The sequence below is a fragment of the Sturnus vulgaris genome, chromosome 13 (genome assembly GCF_052056855.1).
Source record: "Sturnus vulgaris isolate bStuVul1 chromosome 13, bStuVul1.hap1, whole genome shotgun sequence".
NCBI lineage: Eukaryota > Metazoa > Chordata > Aves > Passeriformes > Sturnidae > Sturnus > Sturnus vulgaris.
In genome coordinates, this window is record NC_142255.1 from 11,785,229 (window position 1) to 11,802,826 (window position 17,598).

The 17,598-nt window shown below is 46.7% G+C and overlaps 1 protein-coding gene and 1 long non-coding RNA gene across 2 annotated transcripts; both read left to right on the plus strand.

Moving 5' to 3' along the window:
* Window positions 1-1,189: 1,189 nt before the first annotated feature.
* Window positions 1,190-5,663, plus strand: MEX3B (mex-3 RNA binding family member B). The gene is made up of 2 exons (XM_014889723.2): window positions 1,190-1,995; window positions 2,991-5,663. The coding sequence occupies exons 1-2, from the start codon at window positions 1,737-1,739 to the stop codon at window positions 4,403-4,405; spliced, it is 1,674 nt and encodes a 557-aa protein (XP_014745209.1). The 5' UTR covers window positions 1,190-1,736; the 3' UTR covers window positions 4,406-5,663.
* A 2,716-nt stretch (window positions 5,664-8,379) lies between these two features.
* On the plus strand, window positions 8,380-14,156 carry LOC148222244 (uncharacterized). Its single transcript, XR_015806523.1, has 5 exons — window positions 8,380-8,792; window positions 8,998-9,056; window positions 10,706-10,806; window positions 11,986-12,114; window positions 13,333-14,156. It is a non-coding gene; the product is annotated as an uncharacterized LOC148222244 (long non-coding RNA).
* The last annotated feature ends 3,442 nt before the right edge of the window (window positions 14,157-17,598 follow it).

Consider the following 17,598-nt stretch of genomic DNA (forward strand, 5'->3'; position numbering starts at 1 on the left):
AGCTGGCAAAGACCGAGTATGGATGCTTATAGACACATGGATAGAGCCAGAGAAATGAAGTCCGATGGTGATGTTTTTATGACAACGGCGAGGGCACTTTCAAGTCTAATCCTCCCATGAAGGGAGGTCTTTGTGTCAGAATACTTGATTAATGAAACACTTTTGCTGGTTGAAGGGTTCTTTGGTGGCAGGGGTGAAAGAAAGTAATTTGGTCATACAAGGTCCAAGGAAGAGGCAGAGGTGATTTATTTTCTAGTGGTTTAGCAGACGGGTGTAGGATGCTGGTGACACCGCGCTAGAGCAGCTGTGCGGAAGGCGTGCCCACCCTTCGGGCTCTTTATGAGCAGAAACGCGGGGAGCAGGGAGCGCGCTCCAGCCCGGCAGGCGCTGCCGGAGGCCGCGGGCCGGCCCCGGGACACGGCTGCGCTCGGGGCACAGCCGTCACCCCGCGCCCGGGGCCGCCGGGCCGGGAGGGACCGCGGCTTCCACCGGCTCTGACTCCGCGCCCGCCGGGGCCGCAGCGCCCGCGGGGCGGGCCGGGAGCCGCCTCCGCCGCCGCAGCACGGGGCCGCGGGCGGAGAGCCGGGTAGAGCGGGCACAGGGCCGGGCGGAGCGGGCTGAGGGGCCGGGCCCGTCCCGCCCCGCCCCGGCCGCGGCCCCGCGCGGGCGCACTGCGCGCGCCGGGGAGGGAGGGGCGCGCAGGCGCGGGGCGCGCGCCGGGCGGGGCCGCGCGGGAGCCGGCGGGGGGTTCCGCGCGCCCGCGGCCGCCGCCCGCGGGGCCGGTGAAGGGGCGGCGGCGCTGCCCGCGCGGGGTCGGGGCCGGTGCGGGGGCGGTGCCGGGGGCTCTGCGGCGCTGCCGCTCCCGAGCCCGGCGGCGCACAAGGGGCACCACCCCCACACCCCAACCCACCCCCCGCCGCCGCAAAAACGCACCCCAAGCGCAGCCCCCTCCACCGGCGCTCAGGTGGGGCTGGCGGCGGGCGCTCGGGGACGCGGGGAGGGGGGAGCGGCGGCCGGCGGGCCGGGGCCCGGCATTGTTCGGCAGCCGACAACAAAGAGCGGGGCCGGGCCGGGCCGGGCCGGGCCGGGGAAGGGGGGGCAGCGCCGGCCCCTCCGCGCCGGCCCGGCCAATCGCGGCGCGCGGCGGCGGCGCGCGGTGACAGCGAGCGGCGCTTACGCTGCGGCGCCCGGCGCGGCCCCCGCTCCCCGCCCCGCGCCCGCCCGCCTCTCCAGAGCCGTCTGGCTGCAGCAGAGCCTCAGACAGAGGAGGGGAGAGGAGGAAAAAAAAAACGCTGAGTGAGTGGAGTGGAGCCTGGGAGGGGCTCCTTAAAGAAACGCTGCCGCCGCTTGGCATTGTGGCCGGCGAGGAACTCGAGGGGGGGAAGCCATCGGAGCTCCTCTCGCTTATCCTCTTCCCACCCCCCCCACCCCACCCCCAGCCGACAAAAAAAAAAAAAAGGAAAAAAAAAAAAGCCAACCGAAAAAAACCTCGGGGGGGGAGTCGTGGGGGGGGTCCTGAGAACATCTTATAAACCGGATTGCACTGAGAGGAGGAAAAAAAAAAGCAAAAAAGATACAAAATATACAAGCAAAAGGCAACAATTCCCCGGTCTCCAGCAGTCGCCCACCCTCCCTTTCCTTCTCTCCTGCTGGCCATCTGCCTTGGGTTCTCCTTTGTGTCTGATCTCTTACTACTGAGCCGAGCGCAGGCGGAGGGTGCACCACACACAGGGACTATGCCCAGCTCGCTTTTTGCAGACATGGAGAGGAACGGGAGCGGCGGCGGCGGCGGTGGTGGTGGTGGTGGCGGGGGAGAGACCCTGGATGACCAAAGAGCCCTTCAGATCGCCCTGGATCAGCTCTCCCTGCTGGGGCTGGACAACGACGAGACGGGCTCCATTTACGACAACGAGCCTCGGAAAAAGAGCGTGAACATGACTGAATGCGTCCCGGTGCCCAGCTCGGAACATGTCGCTGAGATAGTGGGGAGACAAGGTGGGTGCCTGCATGCGAGGGGGTGTGGGGGCGCGGGTCTCCCCTCCGCGCTGCCGGGCGGGCGGCTCAGATGCGACACTGGCCATTCCAGGAACGCTGCAGCCGTGCGGTGGTGGCCGGTGGTGGCCAGTGCCGGCTTCCCTCAGACAAAGAAAGTGCAGCAGCAGACGTGATGTTTCCGAGGAGTGTTATGCATCAGTTTTGAGATGCACTTTCAGCTGCCGGGTTGGGGGAAAAAATCACGAAAATAATAAAAATCTGTCTTTTCCTCCGGCTGCAAAAGTTAAGATTTGCAAGAGGAAATGGGAGGAAAATGGGAGCCTCGGTGATTCCCCCCCCCCACCCCAAAGTTAGAAATCGTGGATTATTTTTAAGGAAGAGAAATGGAGTGAAGAAGTGGAACAATGGGGTTGGAATAAAGCATCCGCAGTGGGGAATATGGCTCATTCGGTACAGCCTCTGCTCCTCACCTTAAGAACTGATTTTATTTTTCCAAAAGGAAAAAGGAAAGTGCTGAGCAGGAATGTGGACTGGCGGGTGTGTTGATTTGTGAGGGCTGCTTGCATTTTATTTTATTTTTTTTTTCTGGTGGAGCAGTTTTCCTGCACGCTCCTTTTTTTTTTTTTTTCTTTTTTTTTTTTTTTTTTTTTTTTTTTGGTAGCTCCATTTTTTTTCCCTGTGTTGCCGACCCTGTGAACTGCAGGTTGGTAGTTTTGGGGCAGTTTGCATGGCAGATGTGTCGGTGGCCACTTGCGATGCCTTTGGGCGTGTGCCAGGGCTGTGGGCTGACATTACTTTACACCGTGACCGAGGCTCCCGGACGAGATGCCAGCGATCACCTGGGGTTGGGGGCAATGTGTTTCGGGTGGGTGTGTTTTTTTTTTTTTCCCCCCCTCCCTAGCTGCACCCAAACAATGGGTTGTAACCGGTTCTCCCCCACCACCTCCTCTTCCTCCCCTCCCCTTCGCCCTCCATCTCCCGCATCTCGTTCCCAGGTTGTAAAATCAAAGCTCTGCGGGCAAAGACCAACACCTACATCAAGACCCCGGTTCGCGGGGAGGAGCCGCTCTTTGTTGTGACGGGCAGAAAGGAAGATGTGGCCATGGCCCGCAGGGAGATCATCTCTGCGGCCGAGCACTTCTCCATGATCCGAGCCTCGCGGAACAAGAACACAGCCCTGAACGGCACCGTTCCCGGCCCCCCGAACCTGCCCGGCCAAACCACCATCCAGGTGCGGGTGCCTTATCGCGTGGTGGGCTTGGTCGTGGGGCCCAAGGGGGCCACCATCAAGCGCATCCAGCAGCAGACGCACACGTACATCGTGACCCCGAGCCGGGACAAGGAGCCGGTCTTTGAGGTGACGGGCATGCCAGAGAACGTGGACCGGGCCCGGGAGGAGATCGAGGCACACATCGCCATGCGTACCGGAGGCATCATCGAGCTGACGGACGAGAACGACTTCCACGCCAACGGCACGGACGTGGGCTTCGAGCTGAACGGCACGGGCAGCCTCTGGAGCAAGCCCACGCCGCCCAGCATCACACCCACCCCGGGCCGCAAGCCCTTCTGCAACTACCGCAACGACAGCTCCAGCTCGCTGGGCAGCGCCTCCACCGACTCCTACTTCGGGGGCGGCACCGGGGGGGGCGGCAGCGCCCGCCTGGCCGACTACAGCCCCCCGAGCCCGGCGCTGAGCTTCTCGCACAACGGCAACAACAACAACAACAGCGCCAACGGCTACGTGTACGGCGGGGGCGGCGGCGACGTCCTCTCCTCCCCGGACTGCTGCTCCGAGCTGCCCTTCGACTCGCCGCCCGGCTTCGACCTGGCGCCCGCCCCGCCGCCCGGGGCCGCCCTCCTCTGGCCGCAGTTCGAGCGCGGCCCCGCCGCGCCGCCCTCGCCCGCGCCCTCGCCCGCCGCCGCCGCCGCCTTCCCGGGCGCCGCGCCCGCCAATGCCAACCTGGCGCTGCTGGTGAGCGGCCCCCGGCGCGGCGCCGCCCCGCCCCCGGCGCGGCTCTCCCCGCCCCTGCACGGCAGCGCGGCCGGCACCGAGCACCCGCTGGCGCGGCGGGTGCGCAGCGACCCCGGCGGGCGGCTGCTGGCCGCCTCCTACCCGCTGTACGCCAACGGGCTGGGCGCCCACCTGCCCGGGCTGCCCTCCGACTCCTCCGCCTCCTCCTCCTCCTCCTCCAGCTCCTCGTCCAGCTCCTCCTGCTCCTCCTCTGGCGTGCGGCGGAAGGGCAGCCGCGACTGCTCGGTGTGCTTCGAGAGCGAGGTGATCGCGGCGCTGGTGCCCTGCGGCCACAACCTCTTCTGCATGGAGTGCGCCAACCGCATCTGCGAGAAGACGGAGCCGCAGTGCCCCGTGTGCCACAGCGCCGTCACCCAGGCCATCCGCATCTTCTCCTGAGCGCCGCGGGCGGGGGGCACGGACGGGGGGGCCGGGGCTACCGAGCGCTGCGGCCGAGGGAGGGCTGGGGTGGTGTGACAGCGGGTGCATGCTATAAATAATAACGGGCGACTCCATTCTAGTGCTAGGCTAGTTTTTACACTGTACTTTAATACGAAGCTTCCAAAACTCCCTTTTTTTTATAAACAAACAAACAAACAGAAAAAAAAAAAAAAACAGAAAAAAAAAATTGAAAGTAGAAGATGCTTATGATGATGACAATGGTGTGTGGACTGTTAGTAAAACGTGCTGGTAGTTCTAGGATGCTTATTACAAAATAATTAAATCTATGGGTGGATACTTTTCTGAATGTTCTTGAAAGGGCAAGAAGTTCCTGTGAAAAACCATGATACTGCAGCTTTATCAGACTTTAAAAAAGAAAAAAGAAAAAAAAACCAACAAACTGTAACATATCTCTTATATATATTAAAAACGTTTAAAGGTTTTAAAGATAAATTGCATTAATACAGATTGAAGTATTTTATTCTTTTTTGACTTGAAAAATTATATTTCATATTGCAAAGATGTTTACAAGTATTTTAATTTAAGTTCAGTGAACTTTTTGTAGCTGGGTTAAATCTTTTTTATTTTAGTATGGCCTTATGGCAAAGAACACTGTATTATTTTAATATCACACAATTGTGAACGGAATTACAAACCATAAAATGTGTAATGCTTTGAACAGTATTCTGTTGGGATGGAGATTTTATAGGTTCAGAAAAAAATCTTTTAAATCTGCTTCACCCAGCATATTTTCTATTCAGTGATATAAAGCATATTTTATTCTATATTATTACAAAAATGGAAATGTATAAACATATGTCAAAAGGAACTGTTGAAGCTTTCTAACATTTGTATAAATAGAATTCAGTGGAAATTACAAAAATTCTGTTGCACCACTATAGTTTTAGTATTTCTATTTTAATACATTTGTTTACCACTTGTTTATGTATATGTAGGTGACGTTACTTGAGCTTAAATGTACTTTACTGAGCAAAGTTTAAAAACAAAGTATATTTTATTTTATGATAAAGGGCCTTTAACCTCATGGTCAAATACTAATATTATATTTGCTGAGACAAGATTTGAAATTGTATCAAGAGTTTTATTTTTCTGACATTTAAAGTTCTACATAATAAAAGTAAAACTTAAGTAATGGTGCTACTTCATGTTTTTTTAAGTATTTCTATATAAATAAAATAAAATATTACAGAAAAAAGGGTTCTCTGTGTGGTGATTTGATTTCATGTGCTGAGAGTTTTTTCTGGAATTTTTATTTGCTGCTTGTATCAGTGAAACATACTGGGAGTTTAAACTGTGTCATGCTAATGTTGCTGGAACTCATACAGGCTTCCAGAATAATCCTGCCAGCTATCATGCCTTAACATGTTTTTAAGGAAAAAGAAATCGGCTTTTTTTTCAATATGTGTTATATTGCTGAGGTTTTCCACAGCACAAAATACTATTTTTTTTCATCATTTTTAGTAATGAAAAGTACTTGGGTTTGTGTGAATTGTTACTTTTGGCAGACAAAACATAGGAAGTAGGAAACTGAAAAGGAGCTGGAGGAGGGAGCGGGGGAGGCTCCTCTGTTGCCATGTGCTGATGGAGGCTCCTGGCTCTGCCGTGCCCAGGGACCTCAGGACCGCATCCCCAACTTGGTGTTCCTGGAGCGGAACAAGGGCTGCAGGAGCCTCCCTGAGTCCTGACAGCGCTTCTTGGTCTTCGGCAGTTGTGGCTGGGGTAATTGGTGTTGACAAGCTTATTTGAATGAAGAATTGATCACCGTGTGCAGTTGGTTTGGCTTTGCTGGTGCCCGCGGTGGCGTTGGGGCAGGGGAAGCTCGGCCGAGCCCACGGACACGGCGGGCGAGCCCCGCAGGACTTGTGCTGCTCAGGGCAGTCCATGGGAACCAAGTGGCTGTTGGCTCATGTGTGTTAGAGCAGATTGCACAAGGTGCTGCACATCGCTTTTGAGATTGCCATTGCTCTTTTCAGTGGGTGTGTGAAAACAACAAAGGAAACGCAGGGTGCGTGGCATATTTCATACGCTTTACTTTGTGCTTAGCAGGGTATGGGCAGAGCTGCTCTGCTCCGATCTCCTTTATGGACTCCAGAGCTGCTGGTTGGGTGGGAAGGGGGAGGAGGGACGATGCGGCAGGGGATGATGGGATCTCTTTGTTTGATTTGATTTGATTTTTGCTTCTTTCATTGAACTGTGGTTGTGGTATCATCTGATTTATAGAGTTAAAATCCCTCACTGAGTGTTGCATCTATCTCAGAAATCGTGAAGGTTTGGATGGGGAGAAAAAACCCCACCCCAAGGCTGTGGAAAAGAATCCAGAGTGGCAGAGAAGATGTGTTTAAATACAGAAGCGGTACAGACACTGAAAAAACCCTTGGCAAAATCAGTTACTTTAGCAAGATCAGGAAGTTTAAGTCCATGTGTATATTTTCTTGATGATGTGTGTTTAGGAAATGCTCTCAAGATGCGTCAATCAATTTCTCATGTCTGTGTAAACATCCTGTGCAGGTTTTCAGGGAAAAGTTGTGAAAATGGCTGTAAATAAAAAAGTGAATTTGATCACTTTGCTTGGTTTTCAAGCTTAGTGAAACCAAAAAGTGAGTAAGATGAACAAAAAGTGAAACCTAAACTCTCCTTTTCTGCCCTGTGATGTACAATCCTGTGTGTCCCTGGTGTTGGCAGTGGTGTTATGGATGGCTGTGAGCAACCTTTGGAGAACAGCCCCTGGCCAGCAGCTTGGGGAATGCCCTGGCCTGAGCTGCTGAGCCTGTCACTAAATCCAACTGGCCTCGTTGTCCATGGTCATTTTACAGGACTTGCTGTTTCTTTACCAGGCTGTGGCAGAAACAAAGGCAGTCCGGTCTTGGTCCGTGGCTCTGGCTGCCTTTTCAGCCCCTGCACGCTGTTTCAGCCCCTTCACATGCTCCATGTGCGTGGTGTCTCGAGATAGAAAGATGGGCTGTAGTGCCTTAAAAACTGTGTTCACTCCTCTTTGGGAATTATTTTGCCTGCAGAAGGACCAGTCTGGAGATTACACTCTTGCTTTGTCATCCAATGATGTCCAGCCTTCCAAACGTGATGCCCTGTGCTGGTGTCAGACCAGGAGGCTCAGCAGCGTTCACCCACCCGAGGCACTTCCACTGCCTGGACCCTGCACTGCTGGCAGAGCTGGTGCATCTCCCTGTCTCTTGGAGGGTGTTTCAGGCACACGTGGTGTTCATTGTGCTGGGTCTCATTGCTTGCTGGGTTGCTCTGATGTGCCCTGATCTGCTCCCAGTGTGGGTGTAAATCCCCCATCCTTGGCCAGCAGAGGCGAGTGCACAGGAGCAGGGACAGTGCGGGGAGGAACGTGCAGGCTGCCCATGTGCTCTGCCCCCAGATTTATGCCATAGGTCAGTCCCTTGGACTGCAGAGGCCATAAATCAGCGCAGAATTTGTCCCAGGGTCGGGAGCCATATGGTGTGCAGAGCAGGAGAGGAAGAGGGATGCCCACGCCAAAGGCGAATAAAGGCCTGTGTTCGGGGCCGGAATATTTCAAAGCCTGAGAAAGGGGCAAAGTTCAGTTTCTAATTGAGTGCTTTGAAATATATAGATGTGTATGGTCAATGTTTATCTTCCAGAACAAAGCTCACTTTGTTTGTCCAGTGTCTGTGTGTGGGTGCTGGGAGCTGTTCCTGGGGGTGTCCAGCTCAGAGTCCCCCGGGCTCTCTGGGCTAATGGGGGCGTGGGTGCCCCTGGCACGTGCCAGCAGCCTGGCCCTGCTGGCCCAGCCCCTGCTTGGCGGCACTGGTGAGGACCTGCACATCTGGGGGATTTTCCTGGCTTTCCCAACGCATTTGTATGGTTCCCAGTGCATGTACACATCATTATCTCAAACCAGGGTACATTTACATATGTAAGAATTATTATATACAAAGTCCTAAGCTTAATTATTCCTCTGTCCATATCTTGTACTTCACAGAATTTGCATAACAATCAGACATCAAAGCCAGAACCCTTTACTGGAATAAAGGTCTTTCCACTGTATTATTTTAATAAAATAAATTATAATGATCAATTAAATCTAAATTTACTCTTTAGATTTTTTCCTGTGAATCCATTGAAATGAGAGTTAAAAGCAAACTTTAAATTTAGTAATAAGAATCTAACATAGTAAAGTATTTAAATTAAATTGCTTTTTGTTTGATATTTCTCACTGCTCTCTGCCAACCCCCTCATCCATCTTTTTTTTCTCCATTCTCCTTGTCTTGCCATTTTGGAAGTTGAAATGATGCTTTGCTGTCACTGAAGTGAATGTGGATTCTGCTGCTGGAAGAGCACGTTGGTGAGTATTTTGTTTAATTGATCTAGAAAAAGCAAAAAGGAATTATTCACCCTGCCTCTGCTTATTTGTGTTTCCTGTAACTCGAGTTGTCTCTTGAGTAGAGATGATTTAATTAGGGAACAAAGACTATTTTAAATCTAAGGTAGGCAAGGGAGGCTTCAGTCTGTATAATCATTTGCATTTCTGGTTTACCTGTTTATGACAGTCTACCTGGCAAGCGCCGAAGGGCCCAAGTTTGCAGGGGAATGCACACTCTGTCCAACGGTGAGTGATGTGGGAAGACACTCCTAACTTCTGTTTCTCTTGCTTCATACTCAGGAAATTATATGTATAGTTATATATAAATGTGATCATATATCCAATATGCACTTGTGTACACAACTGATTGCATAGAATCATCCGGAGAAATCACATATTAGAAAGTCTTTCCCTTTTTAGTGCATTAGTGTTAACAGAAACTTGCTGTAATTATGGAAAAACTTTTATTGCAGTTTTATTACCTAATATTAAGATTTTTAATGAAGCTTTCACAGTTGGGTATATAAAATAATTATATCTCATCTAAGTTTTAACTTTGATTAAAAAGCAAAAAGCTGATTCGGTCTTAGTGAGATAGGTTCTACCATGATGTGCTTCTACTGTGATGAAGCTGTATCAAAACTATCCAGGCACTTGGTGTGTGAATTATTCTTTAATATTATCTGTGCAGATAGAGCACATGCAGCTGTGACTGTGCCCCAAGTACATACATACATACATACATACATACATACATACATGTACAGTGCTGGGAGCACCACAGAGCTCTGATCTTTTGAGATTTGTGTAGTCTTGGGAAATAGCATCTATCATGAGAAGTTGAATTTGGGGCCTTAAGGAATATCAGGTGGGGCTGTGGCTACAGAAACCACAAGTATCTGCCCTGGGTTGCATTTTTCTGAGTTTGAGGCTCCATGAAATAGTAGGATTTAGTTCCCCTCATAAAATAAACTGGCAAGGAAGGTTTATTAGGTTTGTTTGCATATATACACCTATCCAGGGCACACAGGAAGTATTTTTCTCTAACGTGGGTTTGTTGGTTCTTTTTGTTTGGGAATTTTTTTACCTTGTCTTTTGTAACAGTTTACAGCTCTCCACTGCTCGTACAATTATTGTTTAAGAAAATCAGTCAGTTAAATACTTTTGTATTAAGTGCACCTTATACCTCTGCCATGACAAATGTGATTGATTAACTGTCTTGAGAAATTTATAACCTTTGATAAGATTGCACAGAGCGACGTGCTTTGTTAGTTTTCAATGGAGAATGGAAAGAGATTTTCGATGTTCCTCATTACTGGTTTTCCACTTGTGATGGAGATAAAATACAGTAAAGTGCTTTTTCCTCTTATGTACAAGGGCTCTTCTGCCTTTCATACCTGGTAGAATTGTGTGGCCCACTTTGTATTATCATGAATGGCAATTGCCTTGTAAATGTGATGGCCATGAATGGGTGAATACTCTGTCATCTCTTATTTTGTCCTTTGTCTTTATGCTTTATTCACTTTTACCCTCTACAAAAGAGCTTTAATTTAGATCGAGACAACAGTAGCAGTGCTCCAGTTCATTATAGATCTAGTGGCAGTTTTATTTCATTTTGATGTTCTTTATATTTTGATGGGTGTACTAAACAGTAGAAGCCATTTTAATCAAAAGAAAATTTCAATGAGAGCATGACCTGTAAACAGTGGTTTTGTAAGAGTCACAAAAGTTTCTGTTACACATTTGGAAATTATTTCCATGATTTAACTGCAAAGGGCAAGTAAATCACCTCCCTCTAAGAGTTAGAAAAAGGAGTGCTTTTCAGGATCTTTAGTTCTGTTAACTGACTCATTGTATCATCTCGGCTAATTAATTTCACCTTTTCTATGCTTCAGGATTTCCATCTGTGAATGAACTAATGACACCTACTTACAGCCAGTATTGTGAAGATTAATGAATTGACATTATTGAAGTATCCTGAGGTGGAAGTCCTGATGTAAGTACAAAATACTATTACTGATGCTTCCTAATTAATCAGTTCACAATATGCAGCATGTGGAATCACACTGGTTTAGAGCAAACAAACACTGGATTATGTTTGCAATCCGTGGGTGGGTTTTTTTCCAGATTTCTGGTTTTACATGTTGTTTGAACCATCTTTTCTGGTGAGTGTAAGAATCTCCCATCCTCTCACGACACTTAGAGGCGAGATGGGCAGGACTTAGAAGAAATAGGTGATGCCAGTGATACATGTATCATCCTGGCTGGCTTTACTGTGGATACAGAAAGGCAACTTCAGCCTGCGGTTCGCTTGCCTCCCCTGGTGTAACATTAGTAACACTTTAGCACTGTGCTTTTAAATGGGGATGAAAATGTTAGTGTTACAAAGAACATCCCGAATGCAGAATCCCAGCAGGGCTGGATGTTCCTGCAGGTGAAGTGGCTGGGAGGAGTGAGGCTGTACACCAGGAAGCGTTGGAAGGGAATTGATGTTGTGAAATTGTTTGTAATTATGCGGATAACAAGGTCCGTTCATAATCCTCATGGCTGGGCTGCTGTTTCCATAAAGATGCGGCTACAACTGTGCAGGTCTTACACTACATGCTTAAAAATGGAAAAAAATTAATAATATAAAGCTGGAAACAGTTGAATTTGTCTGAGCTTTGCTCTGATTAAGTACTATGAAATATGTACCTAAATTCTCATAATTTTGAGTACACAGTTGACAAAAGAGGTGAATGCAGTTGCTGCTTGTATCAATTTCCACAGACTGGTCAGATTCCTAAATATCTTGATACACTTTCTGTTCGAAATAGAAGTCACAAGATATTTACACAAGTGCAGACAGGGAGGTTTAAAGTTTTGTAAACATTTGTGTTTCTTTCTACTTATGTCACTTCTTTAGAAAAAAGAGTCCATCACGTGAAATTATGAAACTGCTTCATGTTTGACACAGTTGAAGATGTTTTCAGGCCACAAGAATGTAATTTTCTATGAGTAATTTAAATTAAAACCCCACTCTGGCAGAAAATGTCCTCAATCTTTGGAGTCACATGGTTCTTGGAAAGCTCTTCCTCGGCTGTGCAGGAGGTCAGACTTTTAAGGAGAGAGTCTGTGCACAAATGTGCAGTGCTGCTAATGAGAGGAATTTCACACTTCTCCCCTCTGCCTCAAGCTCTGTGTTCATCCTGCTGGCTGCTGCCTCTGAAGCCTTTGGAATTAGATGTTATAATGAGTGCTGGGCCATCACGGAGCTGCTGCAGCCACATGCTGGAACTCGAGCTGGGGAGATGGCTTCCAGAAGGTAGGGTCACCCACTCTGCAAAAACAAGTAGTACTTAAAAGTGGGGTCTCCTGTTTGTTTCTGAGAGCATCTCAGCTCTGTGGCTGCCCTTCCTCTCCCCAATGGTGATTTTCAAGCCAAACAGCCCTTTCATCGTGGCTCTGGCTTAGCAGCAAAGTTGTCTGTTGATAATAGCAGGCTTCACTTCTTCCCCAGCTAACTGGTAGTCAGGCAGCCAAAGAATGGCCTATCCAAAATTAGGATATGCTCAATGCACCATCCGCTGGTGTGGTTCCCATCAGCCTAATTACATGACTTTTGGGTCAGACAATGTCTCATTGTGTGGCCCTTGGCAGCTAAGGGACGCCTAATGCTGCATGAATGTCTAATGTGGAGTTTGATGGCTATGACCGAGGCTGCAGTTCCACACTGGAATTGAAAACATCCGTGTAGTTTCCATAGAAAACCAGGTCAATGGTGCTTCCATAAAGCATTAGCCCCAGGGAAAACTATTGGTTGCTTGTTGCCTGTACAAATCTGTGCAGAGTGGGCAGTTTATGGTGCATTTCTCTTTCAGGTAAATGGCAGTTAAGGAGTCAGATTGATTTAGTCTTTAGTGACCTAATTTAGAATCCTAATTTATGGCAAGCACCATACCTCATCCATTTATCTCTATCTTTTCTTCTATTTTGTGCATTTAAGAACACTTCGGAAGTATCTTACAAAGACTGTAAGCACAATGAAGATGGCTTTGTACCCATAGGTTAAAAAAAATCATTTTATGTTTTCTTTGACTGCAAAAATTTTAGGTAGAACTACCCTATCTTTATGCTTCCTGTAAAAACCTGCCTTTTTTACAGGCAAAAGCAAGGTATGAACGTAAAATGCAATTCATTGTAGATGAAGGCTGTAATATGCTTGTTCATTTCAAAGGAGAATGTATAACTAATTACATTTTAATTGAATCTCTAACGTCAACAGCTGTTTTTAAAGGATCTTTTAAAGCTACATTTATTTTTAGTATTTAGTATAAGATTGTCTTTCTTTGCACGCATCTCTCTTCATGCATTATTGCCCTTTAGAAAGTTTTCCTTCTTTTAAAGTATCAGTTAACACTAGCATACATTAAAGACTAAGCTGGTAAAACTTGTTTTTAAGATGCTTGGTATGACTTCACTGTGTCAAGAGGAAAAAAATATGACACCACCAAAATGCCTTTTGTTTTCTTTTTCCTCCCAGAAGTAAGAGGTTCCACTTGCAGCCCAAAGTGCCAAGGCCAGTTCTCAGCTGCTGGTGGTTTATTCTGGCTGGCTGTTATCAGTTCCTCCACAAGGCAGCTGCAAATTACAGTAAATAGCACAACTATCTTTTCAGATGGAGGGAGTTATGCTGATTTAGTCCTTCCCTGTTAAATCACCGACAGCATCTGTGAGTATCCTTTAACTTAGAGGAATTAAAAACCAACTAACTGCTGTTGACATGAAAAAACTTTGTTAAATTTAGGGTTTCACATATCAGGGCTTGGTTCCCTTGATTTCCTGGGATATGTATTAAAGTTAAACCCACCCCCTCTCTCTGCTCTCACCAGAGGGGTTGGTTCATGTCCCAGTGGGTTTGCAGCTCACGAGCAGCTTTTTCTCTACACATGCTGGGATTCCTGCAGCTATGGAATTTACCCAGAGAGAAGATACCCTCCTCTGCCTCTCCATCACCTCTCCTCTTGAGAACTGGATGTTTGTGTGGGGTTCAGAATCTTAAGCACTCCAGAAATGGAGGGAATTATCTGAGAGATGATCACTGTGAGAGATGATTGCTGTGCAGGAATATGTAGCTAATATCAGTTTATTGTTTTTCTGTATAATTCTGTAATTCTATAAATTCTGCTTTATTTTTCTGTAAGCATCAAAGCCCAGTAATCATGAGAACCCTGTGTTGGTTTTGGAAGGTAGTTCTGTTAGAGATTGAAATGGCAATGTAGTTGCTAAAATTGCATAAGCAATAAATAAAAATTCATTATCTCTTGCAGAAAACTAGGCAGTAGTCTCGGAAAGACTTGACATCTGAGGCTAGGATAGTAATTGATGTAGTGGCAGTAAAATAATGGCAAATCAGAAAACCCAGCAAATCTTTTAGTTAACACCTGCAAATGCATGGTGATTATGATTTCACTGATAAATGGAGATTTGTGAGATCCATGATTTGCAAGAGAAGAGTTGACCCCTTGTATTTTAGTGTTAAATCTCTCTTCTCTGCTCATAAGTGCACTGCTTCTAATTTTGATTATGTTAGGCAAGTGTAAATCCCAGTTAACACTGATGACATTGCTGTAACTGTAAATATCTGGAGTCAGTGTATTTGAGAGAAAACCAGACCAGTTTGGTCAGATTCCTTGGAGGGGGAATCTTTGAAAGCAGAGTAAATTTATGAGAATGATAGGAGCTATCCCTATCCTGATGCTGCTGTAAATGAGAGCTGAATCTGACCAGCTTAACACCACAGCTTAAATAGGATTTTTAATGAAGCATGCAACAGCTTTTACAGAAAAAGAGCTTCTTTTGTTTCAATAGTGTAAAGCAGACAGAAATTCTAAGATGTGTGGTGTTCCTTCAGCACCCCAATGTCCACTTCTGCTGGATAGGTCAGCCATTCCTGGAGCAGCTCAAACCATTTTAATGCACTGATAGGGAAACTGAGACTAAAAGTGATCCTTGGGGAGTTTGATTTAGCTCTCAGACAGTCTTGGCTTGCTGTATTAGGGAGCTGTGAAGATAAATTAACTGCTATTAAAACATGTTTAAAATTCTGGATTGGAGAGCTCAATAGAAATGTGAAGCCTCTTGTTAAGTTAGATGCTGTGGAATTAGCACCATGGTTTATCCCTAGCATTCAGCAATAATTTCTCTGTGACGGGGCAGAAAAACAGATCCAGTAAGAAATGTGCCACAGCTGGGCTGATGGAGGAGGCAGTGAAACAGCATTTTGATTTGTTGTGTTCTCAGAACTTTGCTTAATGTGTTACTGTTTCTTCTTGTTAGAGCTGATTGAATCACATAAAACTGAATTCCAGGAGCTGAATAGCTACATGGCTTTGTATTAGGAGACATACCCATCACTTCAGCATTGCTTTCCTGGTGTCAACAGCTCGTGCTGAATACCAACAGCACCATCTCTGTACCAGGAATGTTCTCCTGTACAGCTGGGAAAATGCACAACACTTTGTGCAAGATAAACATGTCTTGCATGCTGAGCTGTTGAAAAGTTGAGTAACTTGACTGGTGTCGTTTTCAGTAATATTAACCAGTGGAATCTAGATACTGACTCTTGCTGTCATGTTGGATTACCATTTCTATCAGATAATGCAGTTTTTATTTGTGTGTGTGTTTTCATAGGTAACACTTGTTTAGCAGAGAGCTCCTGCATGATGTTTTATCCAGCTTCTCTCTTGCCTTTCACCTCTCAGCTCAGGGTTGTGTGCAGAGACAGTGAGGATTTGCTCTGCTGCACTGAAACTTTGAGAGTATCAAAAGTCACCCCAAGCTACCTGAGCCAACACATGCTTTCTTTCTGATCTCAATGGGTCCAGGGTTTTCCTGCCATGTACATTTGCTGCTTGGACAGCAAGGAAATGTTTTGTTGCCTGTGTATTTATACACATGAGGATCCATGGAGCAGGTATGTTGTGTGTGGCTGAGAACACAGGCAACACGTTGTCTCTGTCAGAAATATGCTTCTCCTGCTCTGAGGACTATTTAGGTTATCTGTGTATAATATCATGAGCTGTAAGAGAAAGAGAATTTGTGCCCTTTGAAGAAATTCTTCCAGTTTCTCTGCTGTCTCTCTTCAATATGATATACCACTATTTACATTTTTTTAAATTCATCTCTTATCTCCTCTTGCTCCAATCTTTTAGGTAGTTAGAATCTGGCTTTGGGCTTGCTGGGGGTTGCAGATTTTCATTTCAATGTATTACTGAATTTTTTGGCTCTAGAGCAGAAGCCAGCCTGTCTCACAATAGCTCCTTTTTGCATTAGACATTGCCAGGTTAATAAGTGCACTGATGCACTTATTAAAAGCTTGGTTCTTTATTTATTTCCTTTACTTTAGGTATACACCTGCACTTGGAAATGATCAGTCATGTTTTTTTCATGTTGCCTTTTTCTTTCTGTTCTCTTATATCAGCATGGAAAACCGTGGTGCTGGTACTGGACTCACCTCTGGAAGCCAGTGTTTCCAACCCATTTATCTGTGAATCATCTTTCTGGATTATATTTTCTGCTTTTCCAATGAAAACCTTGAAGATGCCATGGCTTTCTATTTTTCCTTCTTGATTCATAAAAACATAGGAAACCTTTCCCATTTACAGACCTGGCAAGTGCTACCTGAGTGTATCGAGCACTTGCAGGCACAAAGTGAGAAGTAAAAGTCAGGGAAGAGAACTGAGTGGAATAAAACTTTTGAATCCAGACCTTCCAGTGAGATGTGCTTTACTTCAGAGAAATAAGCATTTGCAATCACTTGATACTTATCTAAACAGGTGATACTAAACCTCCTAAATTCAAATAGTTTAATTTTGAGTTAATACCTATTGGTACTAACCAGTCTGGAGACACTCTTCTGCATGCAAATGGGAGAAGGGAAGGTTTGTTTGGAAATACAAATGTAAAAGACAGAGGAGAAGGGGAGAAAGTCAAGAAAGGCTGAAAAAGCAACAGAGGGAAAAGCCAAGTTTGGGGTAAAAAAACCTTCCTTGGAGAATTCATGTCATTGTAGTGACTGCACTGAGAACCACCAGCACTTCCCTCTAAAAGTTGCTTGGTTATTGGAAATGAATGAAAAATTCTCTATCAGATCAGTTGGTGCTTTAGATGGCACAAAACTAAGCATTTTCCATGCTGTAAATTTAATTTGCACCTTTTTTTTAGCATAAAATTTGATTAGACTCCAGGAAATTCCGTAGAATTTCAAGAGAAGGGATGTGGTGCAGTGCTGGGGCATGGCAAAGGTGCATTTTCACAGGTGTTCTGATCATTAATGAGGGGCTGTTCATGATACAGGTTATCACCTGGTGAGATAAATGTGATCTGAATCAAGATGCAGTGCAATCACACTTCTGTCAAATTAGCCTGGATGAATGATGCAAAGTTTATGCAGCTTTATGTTTTCAGATTAGTTTTATGCCTGCTGTGGGAGGACAGCTGACAGTGAGCCAGGCAAGGTTAGCAGCTGATCTGGTGTGAAGTCTTGCAGTACAGAGTCACCCCAATAAAAATTTTTAAAAGAAGTTAGCAAAGGCAAAATGAATTTGCACTGGCCCAGTGCTCTCCATCCAGTGATCACAACGTTGTGTAATACCATAAAAGCAGATTAACTTCTCTTTAGGTCACCAGCACAGATCCCTGAGGATCAATTTTCTAGACCTAAGCAGGGGCTTAGGTGACCCCAGGCTGAGCTCAGCACATCGAGGGGCAGCCTGGCAGGTACCATAAATGTGTGAGTGTGCAGAGC

Excerpts from the sequence above, each read along its gene's own strand:
- MEX3B (XM_014889723.2), top strand. The coding sequence starts at position 1,737 with ATGCCCAGCTCGCTTTTTGCAGACATGGAGAGGAACGGGAGCGGCGGC. Across the intron at positions 1,996-2,990 it reads TGAGATAGTGGGGAGACAAG|GTTGTAAAATCAAAGCTCTG; the intron begins GTGGGTGCCTGC and ends TCTCGTTCCCAG.